The 25,444-nt window shown below is 50.0% G+C and overlaps 1 protein-coding gene and 1 long non-coding RNA gene across 3 annotated transcripts; one reads left to right on the top strand and one right to left on the bottom strand.

Moving 5' to 3' along the window:
• Positions 1-1,444: 1,444 nt before the first annotated feature.
• CREB3L3 (cAMP responsive element binding protein 3 like 3) lies at positions 1,445-25,444 on the top strand. Of its 2 annotated transcripts, XM_083483969.1 has the most exons (11): positions 1,445-1,539; positions 1,710-1,878; positions 7,420-7,544; positions 9,536-9,839; positions 14,593-14,705; positions 15,466-15,600; positions 16,570-16,676; positions 19,381-19,449; positions 20,308-20,392; positions 21,025-21,121; positions 23,484-25,444. In XM_083483969.1, exons 3-11 carry the CDS (start codon positions 7,422-7,424, stop codon positions 23,846-23,848), a joined length of 1,398 nt encoding a protein of 465 aa, XP_083340095.1. In that variant the 5' UTR covers positions 1,445-1,539; positions 1,710-1,878; positions 7,420-7,421; the 3' UTR covers positions 23,849-25,444. The 2 variants fall into 2 exon arrangements, with proteins under 2 accessions (XP_083340095.1, XP_083340094.1); XM_083483968.1 differs by having other exon boundaries at positions 1,491-1,878.
• On the bottom strand, positions 8,121-8,413 carry LOC310697644. The gene is made up of 2 exons (XR_014521131.1): positions 8,358-8,413; positions 8,121-8,316 (listed from the first exon to the last, which is right to left on the bottom strand). It is a non-coding gene; the product is annotated as an uncharacterized lncRNA (long non-coding RNA).

Genomic DNA, 25,444 nt, shown 5'->3' with positions numbered 1-25,444 from the left:
CATCTCACCTGCGGCCATGATCCAAGGTCAAGTCTCCCTGTAATCTCGATTCCTCTTGGAGAACGTCTGCGTAAAGCAGCTCGTGATCAGGGTGTGACAGGCAGGAGCAAGGGTGCAAGGGGCATCCGGCGTTGTCAGCGCCTGGTTATGCAACTATAATAAAAATAAAACCCACAGACTCCAGGAAGGAGACAGGCTTTTTTTTATCACTGGATTGGGCTTTTTCAATGAGCGCACAACACCAGAGGAGGTGTAAATAGCATTGGCTAGAGCCACTGAGCCTCTGAAGGGTTGCGGTGACGGTAAAAATAGTCTGTCAATATGGATTTTGTGGCAAGAGGGTAAAACACGGATGTTTAAACACTTATTTTCTTTTTTTAAATAGACACCTGATGGGACACAGCAGGACAGCGAGGCAATAACAGTCTCTTTTCTAGCTGTCTCTTTTATCAGGTCTCTCTTTGAGCCCACAAGTTTTCATTTCTCTCTCTCTCTCTCTAATTTTTATTAGGTTTTCGGTTTTACAATTTAAAGTACTAATTTTTACATCCTTAAGATATCAGTGACTTCCATTCTTCTCTTTCCACAGCTTCTCAATACAGTGGTGCCCCGCAAGACAAACGCCTCAGAAGACGAAAAACTCGCTAGACAAAGGAGTTTTTCGTTTTCTTAGCCGCTTCGCAAGACGCATTTCCCTATGGGCTTGCTTCGCAAAACGAAGCTTGCCCCGCAAGCTCCAGGGATAGCGAGGAAGCGCAGCGTGTCTTCCCCGCTGTCCCCGGACCTCTTTTGAAGCAAGGGGCGGCGGGGAGAAGATCGCTTCTCCCCGTTGCCAGCCCCGCAATCTCCGGGGACAGAGGGGAAGGCGTGCACGCCTTCCCCTCTCTCCCCAGACCCCTTTTGAACCAAGGGGCGGCAACGGGGAGAAGTGATTCTCCCCGCTGCCCCTTCCCTTGCTTTAAACAGGTCCAGGGACAGAGGGGGAAGGCACGTGGCGCTTTCCCTCTGTCCCCGGACGGTCTCCATAGGAACACATTGATTGATTTTCAATGCATTCCTATGGGAAACCGTGCTTCGCAAGACGAAAAACTTGCAAGAAGAAAAAACTTGCGGAATGAATTAATTTCGTCTTGCGAGGCACCACTGTACCTCTGGTTGGCCTTTGTTATTTTCTCCTACCAATAGGGAACCTATGTAAGGATTCTATATGGGCTCTTGGATACCCCATAAGGGAAAAGGGCAATTTTTGTTTACAACATGGCTACTATCCATTTTCTTGTCTTCCTTGGTTTTATTGTTTCTTTCCTTCTGTTTTTTTTCCCAACGAAGTGGAAAACCTGGAAAGATAGATTGCGTCTGACCGTCCTGATAGCAATAAAAAGGGCAGACCGGAGGGTTGACCCTAGAAGGCAATTATTGAACATGCTGTTCTTTTTCAGGGAAGAGGAAGCTATTCTTGAAATCTAGGTAAAAGTTCGCTGTGCAGAGAGGACTTTGCCCCTATGGACTCACTGCCCACCCCAGACTGGGAATTAGCAGGTGTGGGCGGTGGTGGTCAAAAGCTATTTAGATAACGGTTACTCAATTTGACCCAGCGACGCCAGTTCCTTCTTTTTGCCCATCAACGACCAGTCTTTGGTCCCATTGGTGGACTGGGCGAGGGGAGGGGTTTCTAGTCGCCTGACGCTGTCTTTTTTTGTTTTGTTTAGTTGGAGTTTAAACTTTGCTACACAGTGGAAGGAGGTTTCGGGGCAGAGGAACCCAAGGGAGACAGGAGGAGAGAAAAACTCAGCCGGGGACGCCGCCGTCGAGTTGGAATAAAGGCCGGTTGGCAAAAGCCACGTCGAAGGAGGCAGAAGTCACCGACACACGGCTGGGGTGAGTTGGCGCGGTTTGGTTTGTGGCAGGATTTGGTGCAAAACCCCGCACCGCGTCCGGCACCGTTTGACCCAACCTGGGCCATCTTTGGAAACCTGAGCAATGCAAACAAGAGGACGAAGGTCAGGATGGAGACGGGAGGGTGGAGGGGAGATTGGACATGGAGTGGTGTATTGAGTTAAGCCTGTTAGCCGCTTGAGCAACCAAACAACAAACAGTTTGGGTTGCGTCTGGTTCAGATCCACACCCTGCAGATCCTGCTCAGAGTAGACCCATCGAAACCAACAAACCTAGGGCTTGATTCCAATTTTAGTTCCACTTGGAACAGACCTACGTACTGGAATTATTGGACCTAAGCTAGTCACGCTTGTGAATTTCAGTGGGTTTGTGGCGAGAACAGCTCACCCTGGGCACAGCCCTGATCCGTCATGTTCATTAACTTTGCTGGATCTACTCTGCGTAAGGTGAGCATATGACACAAGCTTGCTTGGATTAACAGCCCCAGCTACAGTGGCATTTGCATTTGCTTGCAATTACCGTATTTTTTGCTCTATAAGACTCACTTTTCCCCTCCTAAAAAGTAAGGGGAAATGTGCATGCGTCTTATGGAGCGAATGCAGGCTGCGCAGCTATCCCAGAAGCCAGAACAGCAAGAGGGATCGCTGCTTTCACTGCGCAGCGATCCCTCTTGCTGTTCTGGCTTCTGAGATTCAGAATATTTTTTTTCTTGTTTTCCTCCTCCAAAAACTAGGTGCGTCTTGTGGTCTGGTGTGTCTTATAGAGCGAAAAATACGGTATCCCTTTCAAAGCGGGGGAACATGTTCAAAATTGCTGGCGAGTCATGATTTTGTGGGTAGGCATGAACTGGAAAATTGTGCATGCGTGAATTCTGCTCACAGGGCCTGAATTACTGAGCCACAGTAGCAGAATGTGTCCTTGGTATCAAAGCTCAGGCTAAAACCTGGTGGTTTAATATTGATTATTTCACGTATTTCAAATGTTTCACATCCTTTCCTTAAATGGATTTGTTTAAAGCAGCTTTGCAAAACCACACACCGTAAAACCGAACTAAGCACTAAACATGTTTGGGGTGAAAAAACAAACCCCAAATGTATGTACTGCTGGATCGTAATAAAACCTCTGAACTGTTTACCAAAAAATAAGATTTAAATAGGACATTAACATTTTCAGTCTGTTAAAAAACGGCCTTGGAAACATTTGAAAGATAATTAAAATCAATGATGGGCTAAAAAGACTTGTGCTTAATCTCAAATGCTGTATGTTTGGGTAGGTAAAGGTAGCGGGACCCCTGACCATTAGGTCCAGTCGTGGCCGACTCTGGGGTTGCGGCGCTCATCTTGCTTTACTGGCCGAGGAAGCCGGCGTACAGCTTCTGGGTCACGTGGCCAGCACGACTAAGCCGCTTCTGGAGAACCAGAGCAGCGCACGGGAACGCCGTTTACCTTCCCACTGGAGTGGTACCTATTTATCTACTTGCACTATGACGTGCTTTTGAACTGCTAGGTTGGCAGGAGCAGGGAGCTCACCCCATCACGGGGATCCGAACCGCTGACCTTCTGATCGGCAAGTCCTAGGCTCTGTGGTTTAACCCACAGCGCCACCCGTGTCCCTGCTTGCCTTAAAAAAATTTTTTTAATGTTTTAAGCAGGCACCGAAAAGAGCAAAGCAAAGACACTTGCCTGATGTCAATAGGCAGGGAGTTCCAACGTGTAGGCACTGCCACGTTAAAATGTTGGTATTTTACATGTGCAGAATAATTATTACTGGCACCTGCGCCAGTTCCTCAGATCGAAGTAGTTGACTGGACACATCTGGAAGTCAGTAAGGTGATCTTTCAGATAAACTGTCCTCAAGCGTTAAGGGGTTTTGATACTAGTACTGAGGGACGCAGGTGGCGGTGTAGTCTAAACCAGTGTTTCCCAACCACTGTTCCGCGGCACACTAGTGTGCCGCGAGATGTTGCCTGGTGTGCCGCGGGAAAAATTAAAAAATTCGAAAGATTTTTTTTTTAAGTCTAATTTTCGATTGGGGCGCCGTCACTAGATGACCCCTGGGGTTCCCTCCCTCCCGCTCTCCGCCTCCCTCCTCCTCCTCCGGGGAGGCCCTTCCTGGCTCTCGGCCAAGGCTTGGCGGCTGCCACTCACTCACTCGCTCGCCCACCCGTCCCTCCATCCCTGCACCCGGCCTCTCCCCCTCCGTCCCCGGCGCGGGGGCTGCCGGGATCCGTAGTCCCCTCGCCCTTGGGCTCCGCGCCCGCGCGGGGTGCGCAAACTACGTTTCCCAGCGTGGCCTGGCGGGCCAGGCGTTTTGTTTGAAGCGCTCTTCTCCCGGCCATGGAATGAGCGCAGCGGCGGCGGCCGGGCGGGCGGGCAGGGGCTCTTACGCGCAGACCCCGCGCAGCCTGCCTGCACCCCCGCGGAGATCGGGTGGCAGGATGGAGCCCGGGGATCCCCGCGGAGGCGGGGAGGCGGAGGCTGCCCCCCAGGGAGGGCTGCGTCGGGGGTTTTTTATTTTTGCAATGCTGCATCTGTGCCGGAGGGGACGCATCGGACCGCGGGGAGACCCCTTGGCGGGCGTGCAAGGCAATGCATGCGTGCAAGCGTTGCATGGAGTGCAGTGCAATGCAATGGCAACGTGGCGCCCTGCATGCATGCATGCAACTTCCACCGGCGCTCCGGACTTGGCAGGTGAGGGGGGTCCCCAGTGGGCGGCAGAGAGAGCCGGGAGGGCGAAGGGGAGCCGGGGGGGAGAAGCGCTGCTCCCCGAGCCGAGCCCGGGGGGAAACTTCGGCGTCGTTGCGCCGGGTGTTGGAAGCGGAGGCTGGCGGGGGCCCCTCACCTGCAAAACCTGGTCGCCTCTCATATATTTCGTGCATTGCATTCATCGCCCGCTTTCTCCTCCAAGGAGCTCCCGGGGGCGCGCGTGGTTCTCCCCGTGTTATCCTCGCAACAACAGCCCTGCGAGGTGGGTCAGGCGAGTGGCCCAAGGGAGCACCCAGGGATTGTCCTGGCCAGGTGGGGTGATTTGAACCCTGCTCTCTGCCCGGTCTTCGTCCTCATTTAGTCCCCACATGTGCATGACTGTGCATGACTGAGGTTTTCCCCCCTCGTCTTGGCTATGGTGTGAGTCTGTGCTGTTAATTAATGGGGTTCTGCCTTCGGAGAAGATGAGCCAGCCCTCAAGGAGGTGATTATGTAATTTGCTAGCAATTCATGTCCCTCCCGGCGTGATGCTGCGCGCTGACGTCACGGGGCTGTAATGGTGGTGTGCCTCGAGATTTTTTTCATGAAACAAGTGTGCCTTTGCCCAAAAAAGGTTGGGAAACACTGGTCTAAACCACTGAGCCTTGGATTTGCCAATCAGAAGGTCAGCGGTTCGAATCCCCGCGACGGAGTGAGCTCCCGTTGCTCGGTCCCTGCTCCTGCCAAGCTAGCAGTTCGAAAGCACGCCAGTGCAAGTAGATAAATAGGTACCGCTCCGGCGGGAAGGTAAACGGTGTTTCCGTGCGCTGCTCTGGTTCGCCAGAAGCGGCTTAGTCCTGCTGGCCACATGACCCGGAAGCTGTAAGCCGGCTCCCTCGGCCAATAAAGCGAGATGAGCGTCACAACCCCAGAGTTGGCAACGACTGGACCTAATGGTCAGGGGTCCCTTTACCTTTACCTCTAGGCAAACTAAGGCCCAGGGGCATAGCTGTCAAGTGTCCCTTATTTGAAGGGACAGTCCCTTATTCCAGCGCCATGTCCCGCTGCTGTCCCTTATTGATGGATGTCCCTTAAATGTCCCTTAAATTTCAAAGGAAGCAGCTCCTCTCCCTCCCTCCCTGCCGGCCAGGGAGGAGGGAGGCTCCAACTGTGTTGCTTGGCTGTGTTGCTCACCCAATAAGAAGTCTAAGAACGACTGGGGGGTGGAGCTTGCATGCCTTGTGTGTGGCTAGTTAATGCAAGCTGAGGGGTTTTTTGAATGCTGGACACCATTTTGTTGCACATGCTGCTGCAAACTTTGCAGTGCAAAGCCAGGCCGGGGAGCCAGAAGGCGCCGAGGGCCTTCTGGCAGTTCCCTCGCTGCGAGAAGTGAGGTTACAGGGAACCAGGCAGAGGGCCTTCTCGGTAGTGGCGCCCGCCCTGTGGAAAGCCCTCCCATCAGAATGTCAAAGAGGAAAACCACCACCAGACATTTAGAAGACATCTGAAGGCAGCCCTGTTTAGGGAAGCTTTTAATGTTTGATGCATTACTGTATTTTAATATTTTGTTGGAAGCTGCCAGATGGGCGGGGTATAAATAATATGTTGTTGTTGTTGTTGTTGTTATTGTTATTGTTGTTGTTGTTACACCAGTCTTGAAAGACCTACATTGGCTCCCAGTATATTTGAGCAAAATTCAAAGTGTTGGTGCTGACCTTGAAAGCCCTAAACAGACTCTGCCCTGTAGACCTGAAGGAGCGTCTCCACCCCCATCGTTCTGTCCGGACACCGAGGTCCAGCTCCGAGGGCCTTCTGGTGATTCCCTCACTGCGAGAAGCGAAGTTACAGGGAACCAGGCAGAGGGCCTTCTCGGTAGTGGCACCCTCCCATCAGATGTCAAGGAAATACAACAACTGCAGTGGCACCTCAGTTTAAGAACAGCACTGTTTATGAACTATTTGGTTTAAGAACTCTGCAAAACCGGAAATAGTGTCCCGGTTTGCGAACTTTACCTCGGTCTAAGAACAGAAGCAGAATAGTGGAAGGGCACTGGCAGCAGGAGGCCTCATTAGGGAAAACGCACCTTGGTTTAATAATGGTTTCGGTTTAAGAACGCACTTCTGGAACGGATTAAGTTTGTAAACCGAGGTACCACAGTACCTGACTTTTAGAAGACATCTGAAGGCAGCCCTGTTTAGGGAAGTTTTTAATGTCTGATGTCTTATTGTATTTTTAATATTTTGTTGGAAGCTGCCCAGAGTGGCTGGGGAAACCCAGCCAGATGGGTGGTGTAATGAGTATGGGTTGCTCGTGCGTAAGTTGCCGCCTCTCCTGGCTATGTTGCCTGGTTAAACCTTTCTGTCTGGACAGCCCTTCACTTCGTGGCTGCCTCAGTCGCTAGCAGAATCCGTCAGTGGGCGTTTCTTAAACCTTTTCCAACATAAAAGTTGTTTGACGCCAAGTCTCCTCCTACTCTCCCTGCGCGGAAGTCTTCTGCGCAGGGAGGGCGTGGGTAGCGGAGGACCCGTGCTCTCCCCGCTGGTGTCCGGTGAAGAGTCCTGGAGCCCTCTCGCCGATTCCCCCATCAGCCCCTCTATATCCCTGGTGTTGCGCTGATTTGCTTCCCCATCTGCGGAGCTGCCTCTCTCCCTGCTGGGCCCTTCTCCAGCATCATTTGAGAGCCTTCCCTCCGCCTCTAGCTCCGATGTCAGTTCCCTGACAGGTGGGGTATAAATAATAAATTATTGTTGTTGTTATTGTTATTTCTGCATGGTGATGAAAGCTGTGGATGTGGCCCACAGTTCTGAGCTTCCTCTCTGTCTCTCTCTCTCTCTTGCAGACATGACTGCCGCCAGCCTTGACAGCATGGAGCTGCTGGACCTCCTCTTTGACCGGCAGGACGGGGTCCTTCGCAGTGTGGAGATTGGGTCAACGGCGACAGCCTGGATGGGACTGGAAGACAGCGTGAGTTTAAGAGCTTGTAGCGACACAGAAGCAGAGAGAGAATCATGGAACAGTAGGGTTGGAAGGGATCTACAAGGGTCAGTCCAGTCCATAGCTGTCAACCTACAGATTTGAAAATAAGGGACCAGCAGCCTCGAAAATAAGGGATCAGCAGCCAAAATAAGGGATCAACAATTACTTTGATAAAATACATCTTTTGTTGCGTGCAAATGGCTTTAGATACCTATTAGGTCCATAAATTACCATATAGCATATATTCAACACAAAAAAAACAGCAACAATTTGTTGTTGACAAAGCACAGCTGGACATAGAAAGGGCCCCATTACCTTCAGTAGCTTATTTAAGGGACATCATCAATAAGGGACAGCAGCGGGACATGGCGCTGGGATAAGGGACTGTCCCGCCAAATAAGGGACGCTTGACAGCTATGGTCCAGTCCAGCCCCCTGCAATGCAGGGATCACTCTTGCAGGAGACACCCACACCACAAAAGCCCAATGTCTGGCCCCTCTCTCTGCCAAGCAGTGGCCAGAGCACATGGGGTCACAGGCACTGAAATATACTCGGAGTCGAGTGTGGATTTCATGCTCTTTATTCAGCTCATAGTAGTGAGGAGGAATGGAAGTTCCCCCGAAATGTCTGCTTTATAGACATTATTTACACAATGGGCCCCACGTGATTGGCTAATTCTGGGATTCTCCTGTAGGCCAATCAGGTTGTGGATTCACTTCCACCTGGAGTTGGATTGGGTGGCTCCTGCGGACCAATCAGACTGCTGCCTTCTGGATCCCATTGGTCTAGGACCAATCAGACTGCTACATTCTGGATCCTGTTGTTCTAGGACCAATCAGACTGCTGCAATTTGGATCCTATTCAACTCAGTACATAACAGGCACCAACATAGGGTCTCCCCTTTGGAGAGCAGAGGACACTGCAAAGACTCTTGTGCTTTTAGGGTTTATTCGCCTATTTACACCCTCCGTCTGCACGGAGGTGGTGCGGACCTTACAACGTGACCCAAAGCATTGCAGGCAGTCCTTCCTCCTTCATCGCCAAGATGGATCTCCCTTCCTTTCCTCCTCCTTCTTCCCGGAAGCCCCTTGCCCTTCCCCAGAGCAGTTTTACCCAGGCATCTTTCTAAATCTCCAGTCCACAACTGGTGCGAAAAGTTCCATTGTCTACCACCCACGATGGCTCTCTTCACAGCCCTAGTTTGGCCAGGCTACCCAGGAATACCTTTGCAGCTTATATTCTCCCTTCCTATCACAAATAACCCCCAAATCCTAGCATTTATTGATTTAATGTTTAGGGGAACACCCCCCCCCCAGTTCTGTAACACCATGAATTTGAGCAGCTGTGGCACCCCACCCAAGGAAAAAGTGGGAACTGTAGTTTTCCATTCAACACCCAGCGCCCTTCAACTACAGTTCCCAAGCTCTCTCACCAACAGAGAGGTCAGGCATCCTTTTTCACCGACTCCTTACCATATTTTGCGCTCTCCTCTTTCACCCTCATTAAGAGGTTCTTCAATTCCTCCTCACTTTCTGCCATCAAGGTTGTGTCATCTGCATATCTGAGGTTGTTGATATTTCTTCCGGCGATCTTAATTCCGGCTAGGGATTCATCCAGCCCAGCCTTTCGCATGATGAGTTCTGCATATAAGTTAAATAAGCAGGGAGGCAATATACAGCCTTGTTGTACTCCTTTCCCAATTTTGGACCAGTCAGTTGTTCCATATCCAGTTCTAACTTCTTGTCCCACGTAGAGATTTCTCAGGAAACAGATCAGGCGCTCCCATTTCTGCCATAGTTTGCTGTGGCCGACACAGTCAAAGATGGTGGGACAGTGTTCTCGAAGCTACCAGCATGAGTTTGACCAAACTGCAGGAGGCAGTGGAAGACAGGAGTGCCTGGCGTGCTCTGGTCCAGGGGGTCAGGAAGAGGCGGACACGACTAAACGACTAAACAAACAACTTGCCTGTCTTTTTACAGCGTTTGCTGAAAGCTCAAGAGAACGAGGATTTCATCAATTCTATCTTGGGGGCCCCAGATGCTGCCCTCGACTCCCCGAGCTGGTCCCCGGCGGCTAGCGACAGCGGCATCTCCGAGGACCCCAGCTCTGACCAACTGGACAGTCCCCCTCACTACGTTCCGACTGGCAGCCCGGGGGCCTACTCTGACGGAGGCTCACACAGTGACCTGGCTTACCCTGCCTATCAGGACTCCTGCCGGGCCCTCCCTGTCCTGAAAGGGCCGGGTGCTGAGCTTAGAGAAGCGGAGGTGTCTATAGACTTCAGTGAGTGACCCCTTCGCCTTTCGCTAGACCAGCTTTTCCCACAGTGCGTGTAAACAGCTTTGCGTGGACAGGCGGAGTCCCCCCAACCCCAGAACGGAATACAGCGGTGCCCCGCAAGACGAATGCCTCGCAAGACGGAAAACTCGCTAGACGAAAGAGTTTTCCATTTTGGAGGTGCTTCGCAAAACGAATTTCCTATGGGCTTGCTTCGCAAGACGACAATGTCTTGCGAGTTCCTGCTGTTTTTTTCCCCTTCCCCCCCTTTTTCTAAGCCGCTAAGCCGCTTATCAGCTGATCCGATCAGCAGATAAGCCGCTAAAAGCCGCTAATAGCGCTAATCCGCTAATCCGTCAATGGGCTTGCTTCGCAAGACGAAAAAACCGCTAGACGAAGAGAATCACAGAACGGATTCTTTTCGTCTTGCGAGGCACCACTGTAATGACAAGACAACATGCTACGGGATTAAAATTGGCCACAACTTTATTAAGTTTCAGATGTAGGGAGACCTTGGCTTAGGCACTGGGCATTTATCCTTCCCAGCCGGGGATCTGGGAGACTTCAGGGTTATCCAGAATGTGTGGGGATTGGGCTGGCTCTGGAGAACATAGGTTCAAGCAGAGAGAGCCCGCCTCCTGTTACGCCGCCGTCGCAGGGGAGAGCAATGACAACCTCTTGGCGTATGGCCAATGCCTCCCCTCAAGACCCCTTTAATGGGGAACCCTGGTATCACCGCCGCAAGGGGGGCATGGGTCACCGCTTCACGCCCCCCCCCCCCATTTAGGAAGATAGACTAAACGATTCTGCCCAAGGTTTGAAACCGCCAAAGTTGTGACGTTTTGCTACGGGAAAGGCAAAACCTGCCAATGCAGCAAAATTCCTTTCCGGCCCTTTAACAGCGACCTTAACGTAGCAGCGCTTGCATACCTGTGGAGAAGAGGTTAACCTGCAAAAAAAGCCTTAACCGAGGGAGGGGAGGGTGGGAGAAGCTCTGGAGCCGACTGCCACTTTGCAGGTAAGATTCACCTTCTCTTGTGTGGGCAGGACGGTCCCTCTGCTTACCTGGCCAATCCGCTGGCAACGCCTCCCCAGGCGGGATTGGGCGATTAGCTGAGGTAGGCGGAGACCTCCAGGTATCCAGCCTGGGGAGGATGAAGCCAGCCCAAATTACCAGGAGTCGCACTGGGATCTGGGGGGCTGTGCGCGACCACGCAAAAGGCGCCCCCATTTGATGTGGGGAGTGGTCATTGGAATGTTGGTATCGCTGGATCAGCTGCATCAGTTGCGTTGAATTATTTGTTTCATAACAAATCGCGTGATTGTAAAAAAATTGTTGCAGATCTAACTAATCAAACGTCTTCTCCCTCCTCCTCCTCCAAACCTTGTTTATTCAATTTCCTTATGGTCAATCAAAAACCTTGCTTATTTCTTTTGTCCTGATTGTTCCTTGCTTAGAGTAGGATGTGGCGCTGTGGTCTGAACCACTGAGCCTCTTGGGCTTGCCGATCAGAAGGTCGGCGGTTCGAATCCCCGCGACGGGGTGAGCTCCCGTTGCTCTGTCCCAGCTCCTGCCAACCTAGCAGTTCGAAAGCACACCAGCGCAAGTAGATAAATAGGTACCGCTCTGGCGGGAAGGTAAACGGTGCTTCCGTGCGCTCTGGTTTCCGTCCTGTTGCGCCAGAAGCGGTTGAGTCCCGCTGGCCACATGACCCGGCAAGCGGTCTGTGGATAAACACCGTCTCCCTCGGCCTGAAAGCGAGATGAGCGTCGCAACCCCAGAGTCGACTTTGACTGCACTCAGCCGTTCAGGAGTCCTTTACCATATACCGTATTTTTCGCTCTATAGGACGCACCTGACCATAGGACGCACCTTGTTTTAGAGGGGGAGAACAAGAACCCCCCCCCCTCTGCTCAGCGCCCCTTCAGCGGCAGGAGAAACAGAGCCCCTTCCATTTCTCCTCCTGCTTCGCTGATGGGGCGCTGCACAGCTCTCCCTCTCTGCTGAAGCCAGGAGAGTCTTGCTTTCCCGGCTTCAGCAAAAGGAACCCAAAGCCTTTGGAGCGCAGCTCGAGTTCCCGCTGCGCTCCAAAGGCTTCAGGCGGCTATCCCTGAAGCCTGGAGAGGGAGAGGGGTCGGTGTGCACCAACCCCTCTCGCTCTCCAGGCTTCAGCAAAAGCAACGCGAAGCCTCCGGAGCACAGGGGGAGCGCTCCCTCTGCGCTTTGGAGGCTTCATGTTGCTATCGCTGAAGCCAAGGAGCCTGCATTCGCTCCATAGGATGCACACACATTTCCCCTTCATTTTTGGAGGGGGAAAAGTGCGTCCTATAGAGCGAAAAATACGGTATATTTTTTACCTTACCTGCATGAATCACTCCTCTCCACGGCTAGGCTTCCTCTCCCGAGTTAAGCTCAGAAAGAGGAAAAACCTGATCTTGAACATTGGATGGTGTATTTGTCTCCGCACAGCAGCGGTTTGCAGGCGTCTGTGTTGCTGCCAGGCAATCCCCCCATACATTATTGGGGCGAGTGGTTGGTGGGAAGCAAGGCTGATGGGCTGAGCCTCCGTACAACCTGCCGGCTTGCACATTTTTCATTTGGTTTGCAAAGCCAGAAAAAGCCGAGCTGAGGGTCACCACAGTTCAAGAAGGACACTGACAAACTGGAACGTGTCCAGAGGAGGGCAACCAAAATGGTCAAAGGCCTGGAAACGATGCCTTATGAGGAACGGCTAAGGGAGCTGGGCATGTTTAGCCTGGAGAAGAGGAGCTTAAGGGGTGATATGATAGCCATGTTCAAATATATAAAAGGATGTCACATAGAGGAGGGAGAAAGGCTGTTTTCTGCTGCTCCAGAGAAGCGGACACGGAGCAATGGATCCAAACTACAAGAAAGAAGATTCCACCTAAACATTAGGAAGAACTTCCTGACAGTAAGAGCTGTTTGACAGTGGAATTTGCTGCCAAGGAGTGTGGTGGAGTCTCCTCCTTTGGAGGTCTTTAAGCAGAGGCTTGACAACCATATGTCAGGAGTGCTCTGATGGTGTTTCCTGCTTGGCAGGGGGTTGGACTCGATGGCCCTTGTGGTCTCTTCCAACTCTATGATTCTATGAGGGGTACCCTGCGAACTTGTCTTTTTTTTACCTTGTTTTCGTCTTCGTGCAAAATGCACCGGAGCAAACAGATTGAAAAACAGAAGGGAAAGTGGACATTGCAGGGCTTCTTTCTCCTGATTTGTTTGCAGGGAGATTAGATGGCCGTTTTGCGTCAGAGCAGCTGCTGCCGTGGCCCTGTCACTTTCCTTATCTCTAAAAACTCTGACCTTTCGAGGGAGAAGGTTCCTCCAAGACCTGCCAGCCAATTTTAATTGCATCACCCGAATCTTGTCAGTATGTGATTGAATCCCACACCAAATGCGGGGACAGCCAGGCCAGTGCCCTCGGTCTCCAGGACCTGGTGCTAAGCACATTGCTTAGGATCAGAGAATTGTAGGGTCGGAAGGGATCCCTGAGGGTCATCTAGTCCAACCCGCTACAAAGCAGGGATCGCAGCTAAAGAATCCCTGACATATGGCCACCCAATAAAGGTAAAGGGACCCCTGACCATTAGGTCCAGTCGTGACCGACTCTGGGGTTGCGGCGCTCATCTCGCTTTATTGGCCGAGGGAGCCGGCATACAGCTTCCGGGTCATGTGGCCAGTATGACTAAGCCCCTTCTGGCGAACCAGAGCAGCGCACGGAAACGCCCTTTACCTTCCCGCCGGAGTGGTACCTATTTATCTACTTGCACTTTGACGTGCTTTCGAACTGCTAGGTTGGCAGGAGCAGGGACCGAGCAATGGGAGCTCACCCCATTGTGGGGATTCGAACCGCTGACCTTCTGATCAGCAAGTACTAGACTCTGTGGTTTAACCCACAGCGCCACCCGTGTCCCTGATGGCCACCCAACCTCCGTTTAAAAACCTCCCGTCAACCACTTTCCGAAGCAGCCCAGCCCATCGTCAAACAGCTCTTACTGTCAGAAAGTTCTTCCTAATGTTTAGTCCGAATCTGCTTTCTAGTATTTGAACCCATTGTTTTGAGTCCCACCCCTCTGGAGCAGCGGAAAGCATATTTAAAAATTTATTTATTTAAAAATAATCTTAATGCACTTTAAAAATAAATAAATCTGTTTTTCCTATTGATCTCCTGCCGAACTGCTCGCTCCCTGATTATTATTATTTTTTACCATTTTCATTTTTTTCTAAAAACATTTTAACCCCCTTCTCCAATTACAGTGGTACCTCGGGTTAAGTACTTAATTCGTTCCGGAGGCCCGTTCTTAACCTGAAACTGTTCTTAACCTGAAGCACCACTTTAGCTAATGGGGCTTCCTGCTGCTGTCGCGCCGCCAGAGCACGATTTCTGTTCTCATCCTGAAGCAAAGTTCTTAACCTGAAGCACTATTTCTGGGTTAGCGGCGTCTGTAACCTGAAGCGTCTGTAACCCGAGGTACCACTGTACTCTCATAAGCCACCCGCTGTGATATCATGATGCCAAAAACATTTTTTGGGGGGTGGGGCCTCTTCAAGCCCTTCCCCAGAGTTGTTGTATATACAATTATTTGGTGGGGGGCGGGAATAAAATGAATTAATTAATTTTTAAAAAATTCCAAAGATTCCACATTGTGATTCTCTAATGCCAAAAGCTTCTTATATGCCCCCCCCCCCCGTATTTTTTTAAATGCAGCAGCTCTGAGCATTTTGTTTCCTCTTTGGCAGATATGTGGGAGGCAGGATTTTACCCGGAGGAGAGGCAGGAACAAGCCGCCCCCCAGCTGAATTCGTGCACCCTGACCATAAAGGACCTTTTGCTGTCAAACAGCTGTGAGATGGTGAGGCTCTCAATGGTGCTGACCTTGAAAGCCCTAAACGGCCTCTGCCCAGTATACCTGAAGGAGCGTCTCCGTCCCCATCGTCCAGCCCGGACACTGAGGTCCAGCGCCGAGGGCCTTCTGGTGGTTCCCTCGTTGTGAGAAGTGAGGTTACAGGGAACCAGGCAGAGGGCCTTCTTGGTGGTGGCACCTGCCCTGTGGACCGCCCTCCCAGCAGATGTCAAGGCAGTAAACAACTATTTTACTTTTAAAAGACAACTGAAGGCGGCCCTGTTTAGGGAAGTTTTTAATGTCTGACGTTGTATTGTTTTTAATATTCGGTTGGAAGCCGCCCTGAAGGGCCGGGGAAACCCAGCCAGATGGGCGGGGTATAAATAATAAATTATTATTATTATATTATTATAATCAGGCTAACGCTTTCAGGTGGCTTCCGAGAAATCCTGGTTTGCTTTTACAGTACAGTGGTACCTCGGGTTAAGTACTTAATTCCTTCCGGAGGTCCATTCTTAACCTGAAACTGTTCTTAACCTGAAGCACCACTTTAGCTAATAGGGCCTCCCGCTGTGTGATTTCTGTTCTCATCCTGAAGCAAAGTTCTTAACCCGAGGAAATATTTCTGGGTTAGCGGAGTCTGTAACCTGAAGCATCTGTAACCTGAAGCGTACGTAACCCGAGGTACCACCGTTTTGTTTTTGATTGAAGAACCTAGTAAGCGGCCGTCTTCAGCTTTGATTAACGTGCCCCTTTTCTCATGTCGCAGCACCAACAAGGCATGAACCCATCGCTGTTAAGACAAACCCCCGGGACCTGCCAGGAACTGGTCCTGACCGAGGATGAGAAGAAGCTATTGGCCAAGGAGGGAGTGACTCTACCCACCCAACTGCCTCTCACCAAGGTGAGTACTTCACCAGGCCAAAGGCTGGACCACCTGGTCCATCATCATCCTCTTCCTGCATTGGCCAACCAGATGCCTCAGTGAGAATGCCCCAAATTCTGGAAACTGCAGGAGGACAAAGGATTCTTGTGCTTGCAGGATTCCCACAGGTGTCTGGGCAGCCACTGTGAGGACAGGATGGTGGCTTAGATGGGCCATTGGCCCAGGGGCGTAGTGGGGGAGGGGTGTCACGGTCCGGTTCATGGGCGATCGAAGTTCTGGCAGGGGACGTCAGGACCGGGGGCAAGATGGCGGGGAGGGAGCAGGAACGGGGGTCCAGGAGTCAGGAAGCCAAGGGTCTGAGGGTCAGGAAGCCTGGAGTCACAAAGTCAGGGGTCCGAGGGTCAGGAAGCAAGGAGTCACGAAGTCAGGGGTCCGAGGGTCAGGAAGCAAGGAGTCATGAAGTCAGGGGTCCAAGGGTCAGGAAGCAAGGAGTCATGAAGTCAGGGGTCCAAGGGTCAGGAAGCAAGGAGTCATGAAGTCAGGGGTCCAAGGGTCAGGAAGCAAGGAGTCACGAAATCAAGGGTCCGAGGGTCAGGAAGCAAGGAGTCATGAAGTCAGGGGTCTGAGAATCAAGAAGTCACAAAGTCAGGGGTCCGAGGAGCAAGGAGTCAAGGAGCCAAACGTAGCAAGGCAGGGAACGTGTTGCCGAAGGAAAATCGGATCAGCTGATAAGCGGCTTGGCGGCTTAGAAAAAGGGGGGGAAGGGAAAAAAACCCGCAGGAACTCGCAAGACATTGTCGTCTTGCGAAGCAAGCCCATAGGAGATTCGTTTTGCGAAGCACCTCCAAACGGAAAACTCTTTCGTCTAGCGAGTTTTCCGTCTTGCGAGGCATTCGTCTTGCGGGGCACCACTGTAAAAATAAAAATCTAGTTAGCAGCCCCATGACTAGAATCCAGCTGTTAAGCTGTTTCCTTTGCACCTTGCAGTATGAGGAGAGAGTCCTCAAGAAGATTCGCCGAAAGATCCGGAACAAGCAGTCGGCACAGGAAAGTCGGAAGAAGAAGAAAGAGTATATTGACGGACTGGAGAGCCGGTGAGTCATCTTTCTGCGCCCTCTTCCTGCAGAATTTCTTCATAGTCTGATTAAGAAGTTGGAAAGTAGATGTGAAAGTTGAAATTTTTGAGTTTAGTGTTCAGTTCAGTTCTATTTATACTTTTCAAATTTATACATTTCGTTAGTTTTACAATCAATCTGACACCCTAAAATTTGACTTCCTTCCTCCTCTTTCTGTGGTTTCCTAAATTTCTTTCTTTTCCCCCATAATATGCTTTTTATTAGTTTTCTTACTTAACAAACACACACAAGAAATTAACAAAAATGATAAAATGATAACAAAAAAAACCATACATACATAAATTCATACGTTCTTACAAAATAACATTTGCCACCATATTCTTAATTCCCAAATCCTTATCTTCCCCAATAGACTTCCATCTTCCTCAAAGTGTGTCTGTCTTATCTGTTTAATAAACTGCTTCTTTAATCGTTTCGCCATTTCTTCTGTTATCTGAATACCATACTTATAATCCATATTGTGGTTTGCGAAAATTAATCAAAGAATGTCCAGGTTTTAACTTGAGGGCACTGTTGTTGTTTTTTTAAATATTCTTTATAAATTTCCCACTCCTTTTTGAACTTTGGTTGTCTCCTAATTGTCTCCGTCATTTTTGCCAGTTCAAGATATTCAAATAATTTATCCTGCCATTCTTCTTTTGTTGGTACTAATTCTTCTTTCCAATTTCTGGCAATTAATATTCTTACTGCTGTTGTAGCATATAAGAATATTCTTTTTTTCATTTGGAATATCTGAATCTAAAATGCCTAAGAGGAAGGTATCTGGTTTCTTTATGAAAGTTTGATTAAATATTTTAAAATTCGTCATATATAATATCCCCAAAATTCTTAATTTTTTTGCAACCCCACCACATATGAAATAGTGTCCCTTCTGCCTGTTTACACCTCCAGCATGTATTAGATCTTGTTTTATACATTTTGGATAGTTTGCTGGGAGTTATATACCACCTGTAAAACGTCTTCAAAAGATTTTGTGTCTAACAGGCCGTAAATTTCCATTCTTTATTCCATAATCTTTCTCATGCCGATAGTTGGATATTTTTACCAAAATCTTTCGCCCACTTAATTATTCCTTCTTTCACCTCCTCATCTTTCAACTCCCATTCTAGAAGCCTATACATTCTAGATATGTACTGTATTTTTCGCTCTATAGGACGCACTTTCCCCCCTCCAAAAATGAAGGGGAAATGTGTGTGCGTCCTATGGAGCGAATGCAGGCTTTCGCTGAAGCCTGGAGAGCAAGAGGGGTCGGTGCACACCGACCCCTCTCGCTCTCCAGGCTTCAGGAAGCTATCCGCAAGCCTGCAGAGCCCGGCAGGAACTCCCGCCGGGCTCCAAAGGCTTGTGGATAGCAGCCTGCAGCCCGAAGACCGGGGAGCGCAGCGTTGCGCACCCCGGGCTTAGGACAGCTATCCACAAGCCTGCGGACCGCTCCCCCAGCCCCTAATCTCCAGGAGTGGTGGCAAGCCTGCGCAACTGTGCCTCTGCTCCCGGACCTGTTCTGGGGGCTGGGGTCGGGGGAAGCTCGGGCTTCCCCCGCCCCTGCCCCGCGAAGACGGAAGCCGTGTGCAGCCTCTTCCGGCTGGAGAGGTTGTACGTGGCTAAAGAGGAAGCCAAGACAGCCAACGGGATGGATCCCACTGCATCAATAGGAGTATCGCATCTAGATCAAGGGAAGTAATAGTGCCACTGTATTCTGCTCTGGTCAGACCTCACCTGGAGTACTGTGTCCAGTTCTGGGCACCACAGTTCAAGAAGGACACTGACAAACTGGAACGTGTCCAGAGGAGGGTAACCAAAATGGTCAAAGGCCTGGAAACGATGCCTTATGAGGAACGGCTAAGGGAGCTGGGCATGTTTAGCCTGGAGAAGAGGAGGTTAAGGGGTGATATGATAGCCATGTTCAAAGATATAAAAGGATGTCACATAGAGGAGGGAGAAAGGTTGTTTTCTGCTGCTCCAGAGAAGCGGACACGGAGCAATGGATCCAAACTACAAGAAAGAAGATTCCACCTAAACATTAGGAAGAACTTCCTGACAGTAAGAGCTGTTTGACAGTGGAATTTGCTGCCAAGGAGTGTGGTGGAGTCTCCTCCTTTGGAGGTCTTTAAGCAGAGGCTTGACAACCATATGTCAGGAGTCCTCTGATGGTGTTTCCTGCTTGGCAGGGGGTTGGACTCGATGGCCCTCGTGGTCTTTTCCAACTCTATGATTCTATGATTCTATGGCTATCTTGACTTCTTTGCTCTTTGGGGCTGGGGGAAAATAAAATTATTTCCCCCCCCAAAAAAAAATTAGGTGTGCCCTATGGAGCGAAAAATACGGTACATTCTAGAATCTCCCCGCTCCTCCTCATCAGAGAGGAGCTGATCTGCCTGAGAAAGCATTCCCCAATCCTCTGATTCAGACAGAGACCCAATCTGCCACTCCCTAGCTGCAGTTCTGACGAAAACCCCTCCTGCGAAGTTGTCGCTTGCATTGGAAAGGGAATTTGCCGCTGGCACCAATGGAAGCTGTACGCTCCGTTCTCTCTGCTCCTCGTGCATAGATCTTGCCGCCTCGTTCTCTCAGCCGACAGGACGTTTTAAGTTTTAAGGGACTTTTAAGGGGTGACCGGGCTTCTTGCTATCCTTTCCTACTCACCGTCTTTGCCGTCCTCCAGGATGTCCGCCTGCACGGCTCAGAACCAGGAACTGCAAAGGAAAGTCGTTCACTTGGAGAAGCAGAACTTGTAAGTCGTTTCCTGCTTCCATAGTGGTGTTTTTTTCCTTTTGTTTTTTAACCGGGAAGCAATTACTCGCGTGGGTGGTGGTGGTGGTGGATGAAGAGCAACCACGAGACATCTATACCTGCGCAGATGTAGGACGTGTGGAGGACTGAATTTAAGAATAGAAATGCGAGGACCCCAAAATGGACAGAAGCGCACCCATCCCTGGTTATCCACCTGAAATATAGAGTGTGGATTTCATGCTCTTTACTCACCTCATAGTAGTGAGGAATGGAAGTTCCCCCGAAATGTCTGCTTTATATACAGTGGTGCCTCACAAGACGAAAAGAATCCGTTCTGTGATTTTCTTCGTCTAGCGGTTTTTTCGTCTTGCGAAGCAAGCCCATTGACGGATTAGCGGATTAGCGCTATTAGTGCTATCAGCGGCTTTTAGCGGCTTATCGGATCAGCTGATAAGCGGCTTAGCGGCTTAGAAAAAGGGGGGGAAGGGGAAAAAAACCCGCAGGAACTCGCAAGATATTTTCGTCTTGCGAAGCAAGCCCATAGGAGATTCGTTTTGCAAAGCACCTCCAAAACGGAAAACTCTTTCGTCTAGCGAGTTTTCCGTCTTGCGAGGCATTCATCTTGCGGGGCACCACTGTACATTATTTACACAATGGGCCCCACGTGATTGGCTAGTTCCAGGATTCTCCTGTAGGCCAATCAGGCTGCGGATTCACTTCCAGCTGGAGTCGGATTGGGTGGCTCCCGCGGACCAATCAGACTGCTGCCTTCTGGATCCTATTGTTCTAGGACCAATCAGACTGCTGCAATTTGGATCCTATTCAACTCAGTACATAACACCACCTAATTTCCTCCCAGGTCCCTCCTGCAGCAACTGAAGAAACTCCAGGGACTGGTGATGCAGTCAAGCGGCAAGGCAGCCCAAACAGGCACTTGTGTTGCGGTACGTGGTAGTGTGTGTGTGTGTGGGGGTGTCATGTGGGTGTGGAAGAAGCTGGTCTATTCCCCCTCCCCGCTGCCTCTTTTCAAGACAGGTTTTGGGATGAGTCTACCTGCCTGAGCAGCCGGGCCAGTGATGGAGAGAGACCCCATGGCCCTTCAGAGGTTGTTGGGCTCCAAGTCCTACTCAAGAGTGGGCCTGTGGAAGTTAACGGGCACAACTAAAACTAAGACTAAACCACTGGGCCTGTTGGGCTTCCCGATCAGAAGGTCGGTGGTTTGAATCCCCACGTCAGGGTGAGCTCCCGTTGCTCGGTCCCTGCTCCTGCCAACCTAGCAGTTTGAAAGCACACCAGTGCAAGTAGATAAATAGGTACTGCTCTGGTGGGAAGGTAAATGGTGTTATGTGCGCTCTGGTTTCTATCACAGTGTCCCGTTGCGCCAGAAGCAGTTTAGTCCTGCTGGCCACATGACCCGGAAAGCTGTCTGCAGACAAACGCCGTCTCCCTCGGCCTGAAAGTGAGATGAGCTCCGCAACCCCAGAGTCGTCTGCGACTGGACTTAACCGTCCAGGGGTCCTTTACCTTTTAAGACAGACACCTGACTCTACTTTCTGCCCCCACCCACCCCTTTCAGGTGCTGCTGCTTTCCTTTGCCCTGATCGTCTTCCCCTCCATCAGACCTTTCACTCGCAACAAAGCCGAGTTGGAAGGAGACTTCGTACCTGTGAGAGGTGAGCGATGGGTTGGGTGAAAATGAGTGGCTGACAAGCACATACACACACACAGTAAATTGCCAGAGGTACTGAATATTTGATGCACGGAACATCTTGTTTTGTGTTCAGTAGCTAGGTATTGGGGAGGGAATGATTCAGTACATATTTAATGCCAAACATAACTAATTTGGGGCTTCCAAACATACAGTGGTGCCTCGCAAGACGAAAAGAATCCGTTCTGTGATTCTCTTCGTCTAGCGGTTTTTTCGTCTTGCGAAGCAAGCCCATTGACGGATTAGCAGATTAGCGCTATTAGCAGCTTTTAGCGGCTTATCTGCTGATCGGATCAGCTGATAAGCGGTTTAGCGGCTTAGAAAAAGGGGGGGGGGAAGGGAAAAAAAAACCCCAGGAACACGCAAGACATTGTCGTCTTGCGAAGTAAGCCCATAGGAGATTCGTTTTGCGAAGCACCTCCAAAACGGAAAACTCTTTCGTCTAGCGGGTTTTCCGTCTTGCGAGGCATTCGTCTTGCGGGGCACCACTGTATGGAGGTTTTTCAGCAGAGGATGGGTGGGAAACTCAGCTAGATGGGCAAGGCGGTATTTATTATTATTATTATTATTATTATTATTATTATTATTATTATTATTATTATTTCAAGTTCCAAGATGGTCAAGGGCCCGGAGACCAAGCCTTATGCCAACTATTTCTTTTTTAAAAAATCATTTTTATTGATTTTCCAATAAAAAACATCCAATTACTATATCCAATCATAATACTCCAATTAAAACACAAAAAATAAAAAAGACCAAATTATAATTATTAATTTTTTTGAGCTCCCCACGGTCTGGATCTCTGAAGCATATCTCCACATCTCAGTCCTGCCTCTCCTCATTGTTCCCCTATTTTCCACATCTCAATTTTGACGCTTTGTAATTCTCCGCCCCCGAGTCCACGATTCTCAATCATGTCAAACATCATGTACTTTCATCCGTCGAATACGGCTTCGTTAGTATATATTTTTCCAACTGTCTTTTTATCAGCGCAGCTTCCTCCGACTCCATTCCAATCTGGGATGTGTGCCAATTATTTCTTTATACATTTTCCAAATGATTACAGATTAGTTCAATGTACCATATATTTCGCTCTATAAGACGCACCTTTTCCCTCCTAAAAAGTAAGGTGTGTGCATCTTATGGAGTGAATGCAGGCTGCGCAGCTATCCCAGAAGCCAGAACATTGGAGGGATCGCTGCGCAGCGCTCCCTCTCACTGTTCTAGCTTCAGGGATAGCCACGCAAAGCCTCTTGAGCGCAGCGGGAGCGTTCCTGCCTCCTCGCTCAAGAGGCTTTGCATTGCTTTCTTGTTTTACTCCTCTAAAAACTAGGTGCGTCTTATAGAGCGAAAAATACGGTAATACAGGGATTGGAAACCAAGCCTTATGAGGCATGGTTGAGGGAGTCAGGTATGTTTAGCCTGGGAAACAGAAGACTGAGAGGCGACAGGATAGCCACCTTCCTGATGGGAAGAGCTGTTTGGGAGGGCGATGGACTCCCTTGGAAGGTGGTGGGCCCTCCTTCTTTGGAGGTTTTTAAGCTGAGGTTGGGTGGCCATCTGTCAGGGATGCTTTCGTTGAGATTCCTACATTGCAGTGGCTTGGAGTTGTAGGAGTGCAAATATCCAGAGTGTGGGGATCAGATGGGATTACTATGAGGGATTATAAAATATGCATCAAGCCATTGTGTCCGTTATGAAAACATGGCGTTGACTGGGTTCGATTCATTGACAGTAATTTCTGATCAAATCCCACAAGCCTCTGCATTTCTGGCAATTTCTCTACTGTTCATTTTCTACGCCTGAGAGGCACATATCAGCATTCTAAACACAGGCCAGTTGCTTCATCAGGGATCCTGAGCCATAAAAGATAGTAGGTAGCTTCTTTGATGTAACTTGTTAATCTTTAGATAGATCTTAAGGGCCACAGAGCCTAGGACTTGCCGATCAGAAGGTCGGCGGTTTGAATCCCCACAACGGGGTGAGCTCCCGTTGCTCGGTCCCTGCTCCTGCCAACCTAGCAGTTCGAAAGCACACCAAAAAGTTCGAGTACATAAATAGGTACCACTCCGGCGGGAAGGTAAACGGCGTTTCCGTGCGCTGCTCTGGTTCGCCAGAAGTGGCTTAGTGATGCTGGCCACATGACCCGGAAGCTGTACGCCGGCTCCCTTGGCCAATAAAGCGAGATGAGCACTGCAACCCCAGTAGATCATACGATTCTATGCTTCTCTGAAAGGCAGACCCCTCAATCTCTGAGCCCTGCTGAATATTCGAGCCCATGTGCCCCTCATGGCGCTCATGCCTTGCCTTTCTCCCCCTCTTCCCAGTTTTTTCCAGGTCCCTCAACAACGACGCCTCTTCCAGGGTTGCCTACCCCATGGCAAAGGAAACCGACCAGAGCTCCAAAGAGCCCGAGAAACCCCTCTGGACCCAATACGCCCACAAAGGCCACACGGAGCAGGATGAAACCCTCAAAAACCTGGTCGTAAGGCACCACGTCTTGTCAAGGCACCACGACGCAGGAGAGGCCGTGGTGAGCAACGGCACCGAGCCTTTGCACGAGGTCGCCTACTCGCACTTGGAGGGACTTGAAGGCCCCGGGGAACACGTCGGGCACAGCTTGGCATCCACGACCTGGGCAGAATCTGGCCAGCCCAGCAAGGGGGTCCTGGAGCAGGCCGACGAGTTGTGACCCTCTCTCCCCGCTGCTTTTCCCTGTACGGCATTTGGGGACTTAATAGGGGGTGGTGATGGGGGAGAGGGCTGGATGTGTGTAGACCAAACTGCTCCTTTGTCACTGAGCAGGGAGGGGGGGAAGGCATGGAGGTGCTGTTTGCAAGAGAGCAAGCGAAAAGTGTAAAGAGGCTTACTTCTTGCCCTCTCTGTGGTAAGCTTCAGAAAAGCCCAACTCCCCCCCTCCCCACAGTATCTGCGGTCAGCAGCAGGCCTTAGTCAAAGGTTTGTTGAGTCCATCCTTACTCTGCCTGCTGGACATCTCTCAGCAATTCCTCCTCTGCTTTAATAATAATAATAATAATAATTTTTTATTTATACCCAGCCCTTCCCTGTTCAGAAAACCGGGCTCAGGGCGGCGAACAACAAATTTAAAACACTTCATTGATGCAACGAAAAACAGCATAAAATGCAGTATAAAACGTGAATAACAATAAATTCAGAATTCAAAAATCAATTTAGGGGGAAAATCCACCCAACAAACATTAGATGATCACCAGGGCTAGCTGGCTAAATTAGTCCTATCTGGGCCAGCGAGGAGACCAGGTGAGAATTAGCTGTGGGATCCCAGAGCGAGTAATCTTCATAAAAAGGGGAGGGAGAGGGAAGGAAGGGGAATAAAAGATCAGGCTAAGTTCAAATTGAATGGGCAAAATAGCTCTGTCTTACAGGCCCTGCGGAAAGAAGTTGAATCCCGCACGGCCCTGGTCTCATGGGACAGGGCATTCCACCAGGTCGGAGCCATCACTGAGAAGGCCCTGGCCCTGGTGGAGGATAATCTGACTTCCTTAGGGCCCGGGACCTCTAAACTATGGTTGCTCATGGACCTTAAGGTCCTCTGCTCGGCAGACCAGGAGAGACGGTCCCTTAAATACGAGGGCCCTAAGCCACAAAGGGCTTTAAAGGTCAAAACCAGCACCTTAAATCTGACCCTGTATTCCACCGGGAGCCAGTGCAACTGGTAAAGCACTGGGTGAATATGCTCCCATGGCAGAGACCCTGTAAGGAGCCTCGCTGCAGCATTCTGCACCCGCTGGAGTTTCTGGGACAGTTTCAGGGGTAGAGCGAATTACAGTAGTCAAGCCTGGGGGGTGACCGTCGCATGGATCACTGTGGCCAGGTCGGGGCGGGAAAGGTAAGGGAACAACTGCTTAATGTGGTGAAGGTGGAAAAAATTAGAGGTTTTGTCCGACATTGCCCACATGTTTTCGAGTATATTTCTTTGCAGTCACGAGGGCTAGAAACTCCCAAATGAAAGCTCGGTTGGGCAGGGAAAGGCAGTGATTTTTGTCCTGTCCTGGGTTCGTCTCAAACAGTGCTGTTCCTGTTCTGCTACAGTTCGGCTTCTGGAAAAAACACACCTTCTTTTGCTGTTTGCTGTAGTCTGGAAGTAATGTAATGAATTGTGTAATTAATCTCAATGGAAGGGAAGCATCAGAAGATAATTATTTATGTAATGTTTGTGGACTAAACAAAAAAAAAATCATTGCAAATACCACTTGTATGGGGAAAAAATTATAATGAATTGGAAAAAAATGTTTAAAAGTACATTCCC

Source organism: Podarcis liolepis (assembly GCF_965112155.1).
Source record: "Podarcis liolepis genome assembly, chromosome: 18".
Lineage (NCBI taxonomy): Eukaryota > Metazoa > Chordata > Lepidosauria > Squamata > Lacertidae > Podarcis > Podarcis liolepis.
Note: the sequence above shows the minus strand (reverse complement) of the source record. Positions and strands in the feature narration are given on the sequence as shown.

Coding starts and splice junctions, on each gene's coding strand:
- CREB3L3 (XM_083483969.1), top strand. CDS start 7,422: ATGACTGCCGCCAGCCTTGACAGCATGGAGCTGCTGGACCTCCTCTTT. Junction 9,840..14,592: donor GGAGGTGTCTATAGACTTCA/GTGAGTGACCCC, acceptor CCTCTTTGGCAG/ATATGTGGGAGGCAGGATTT. Junction 21,122..23,483: donor AGACTTCGTACCTGTGAGAG/GTGAGCGATGGG, acceptor CCCTCTTCCCAG/TTTTTTCCAGGTCCCTCAAC.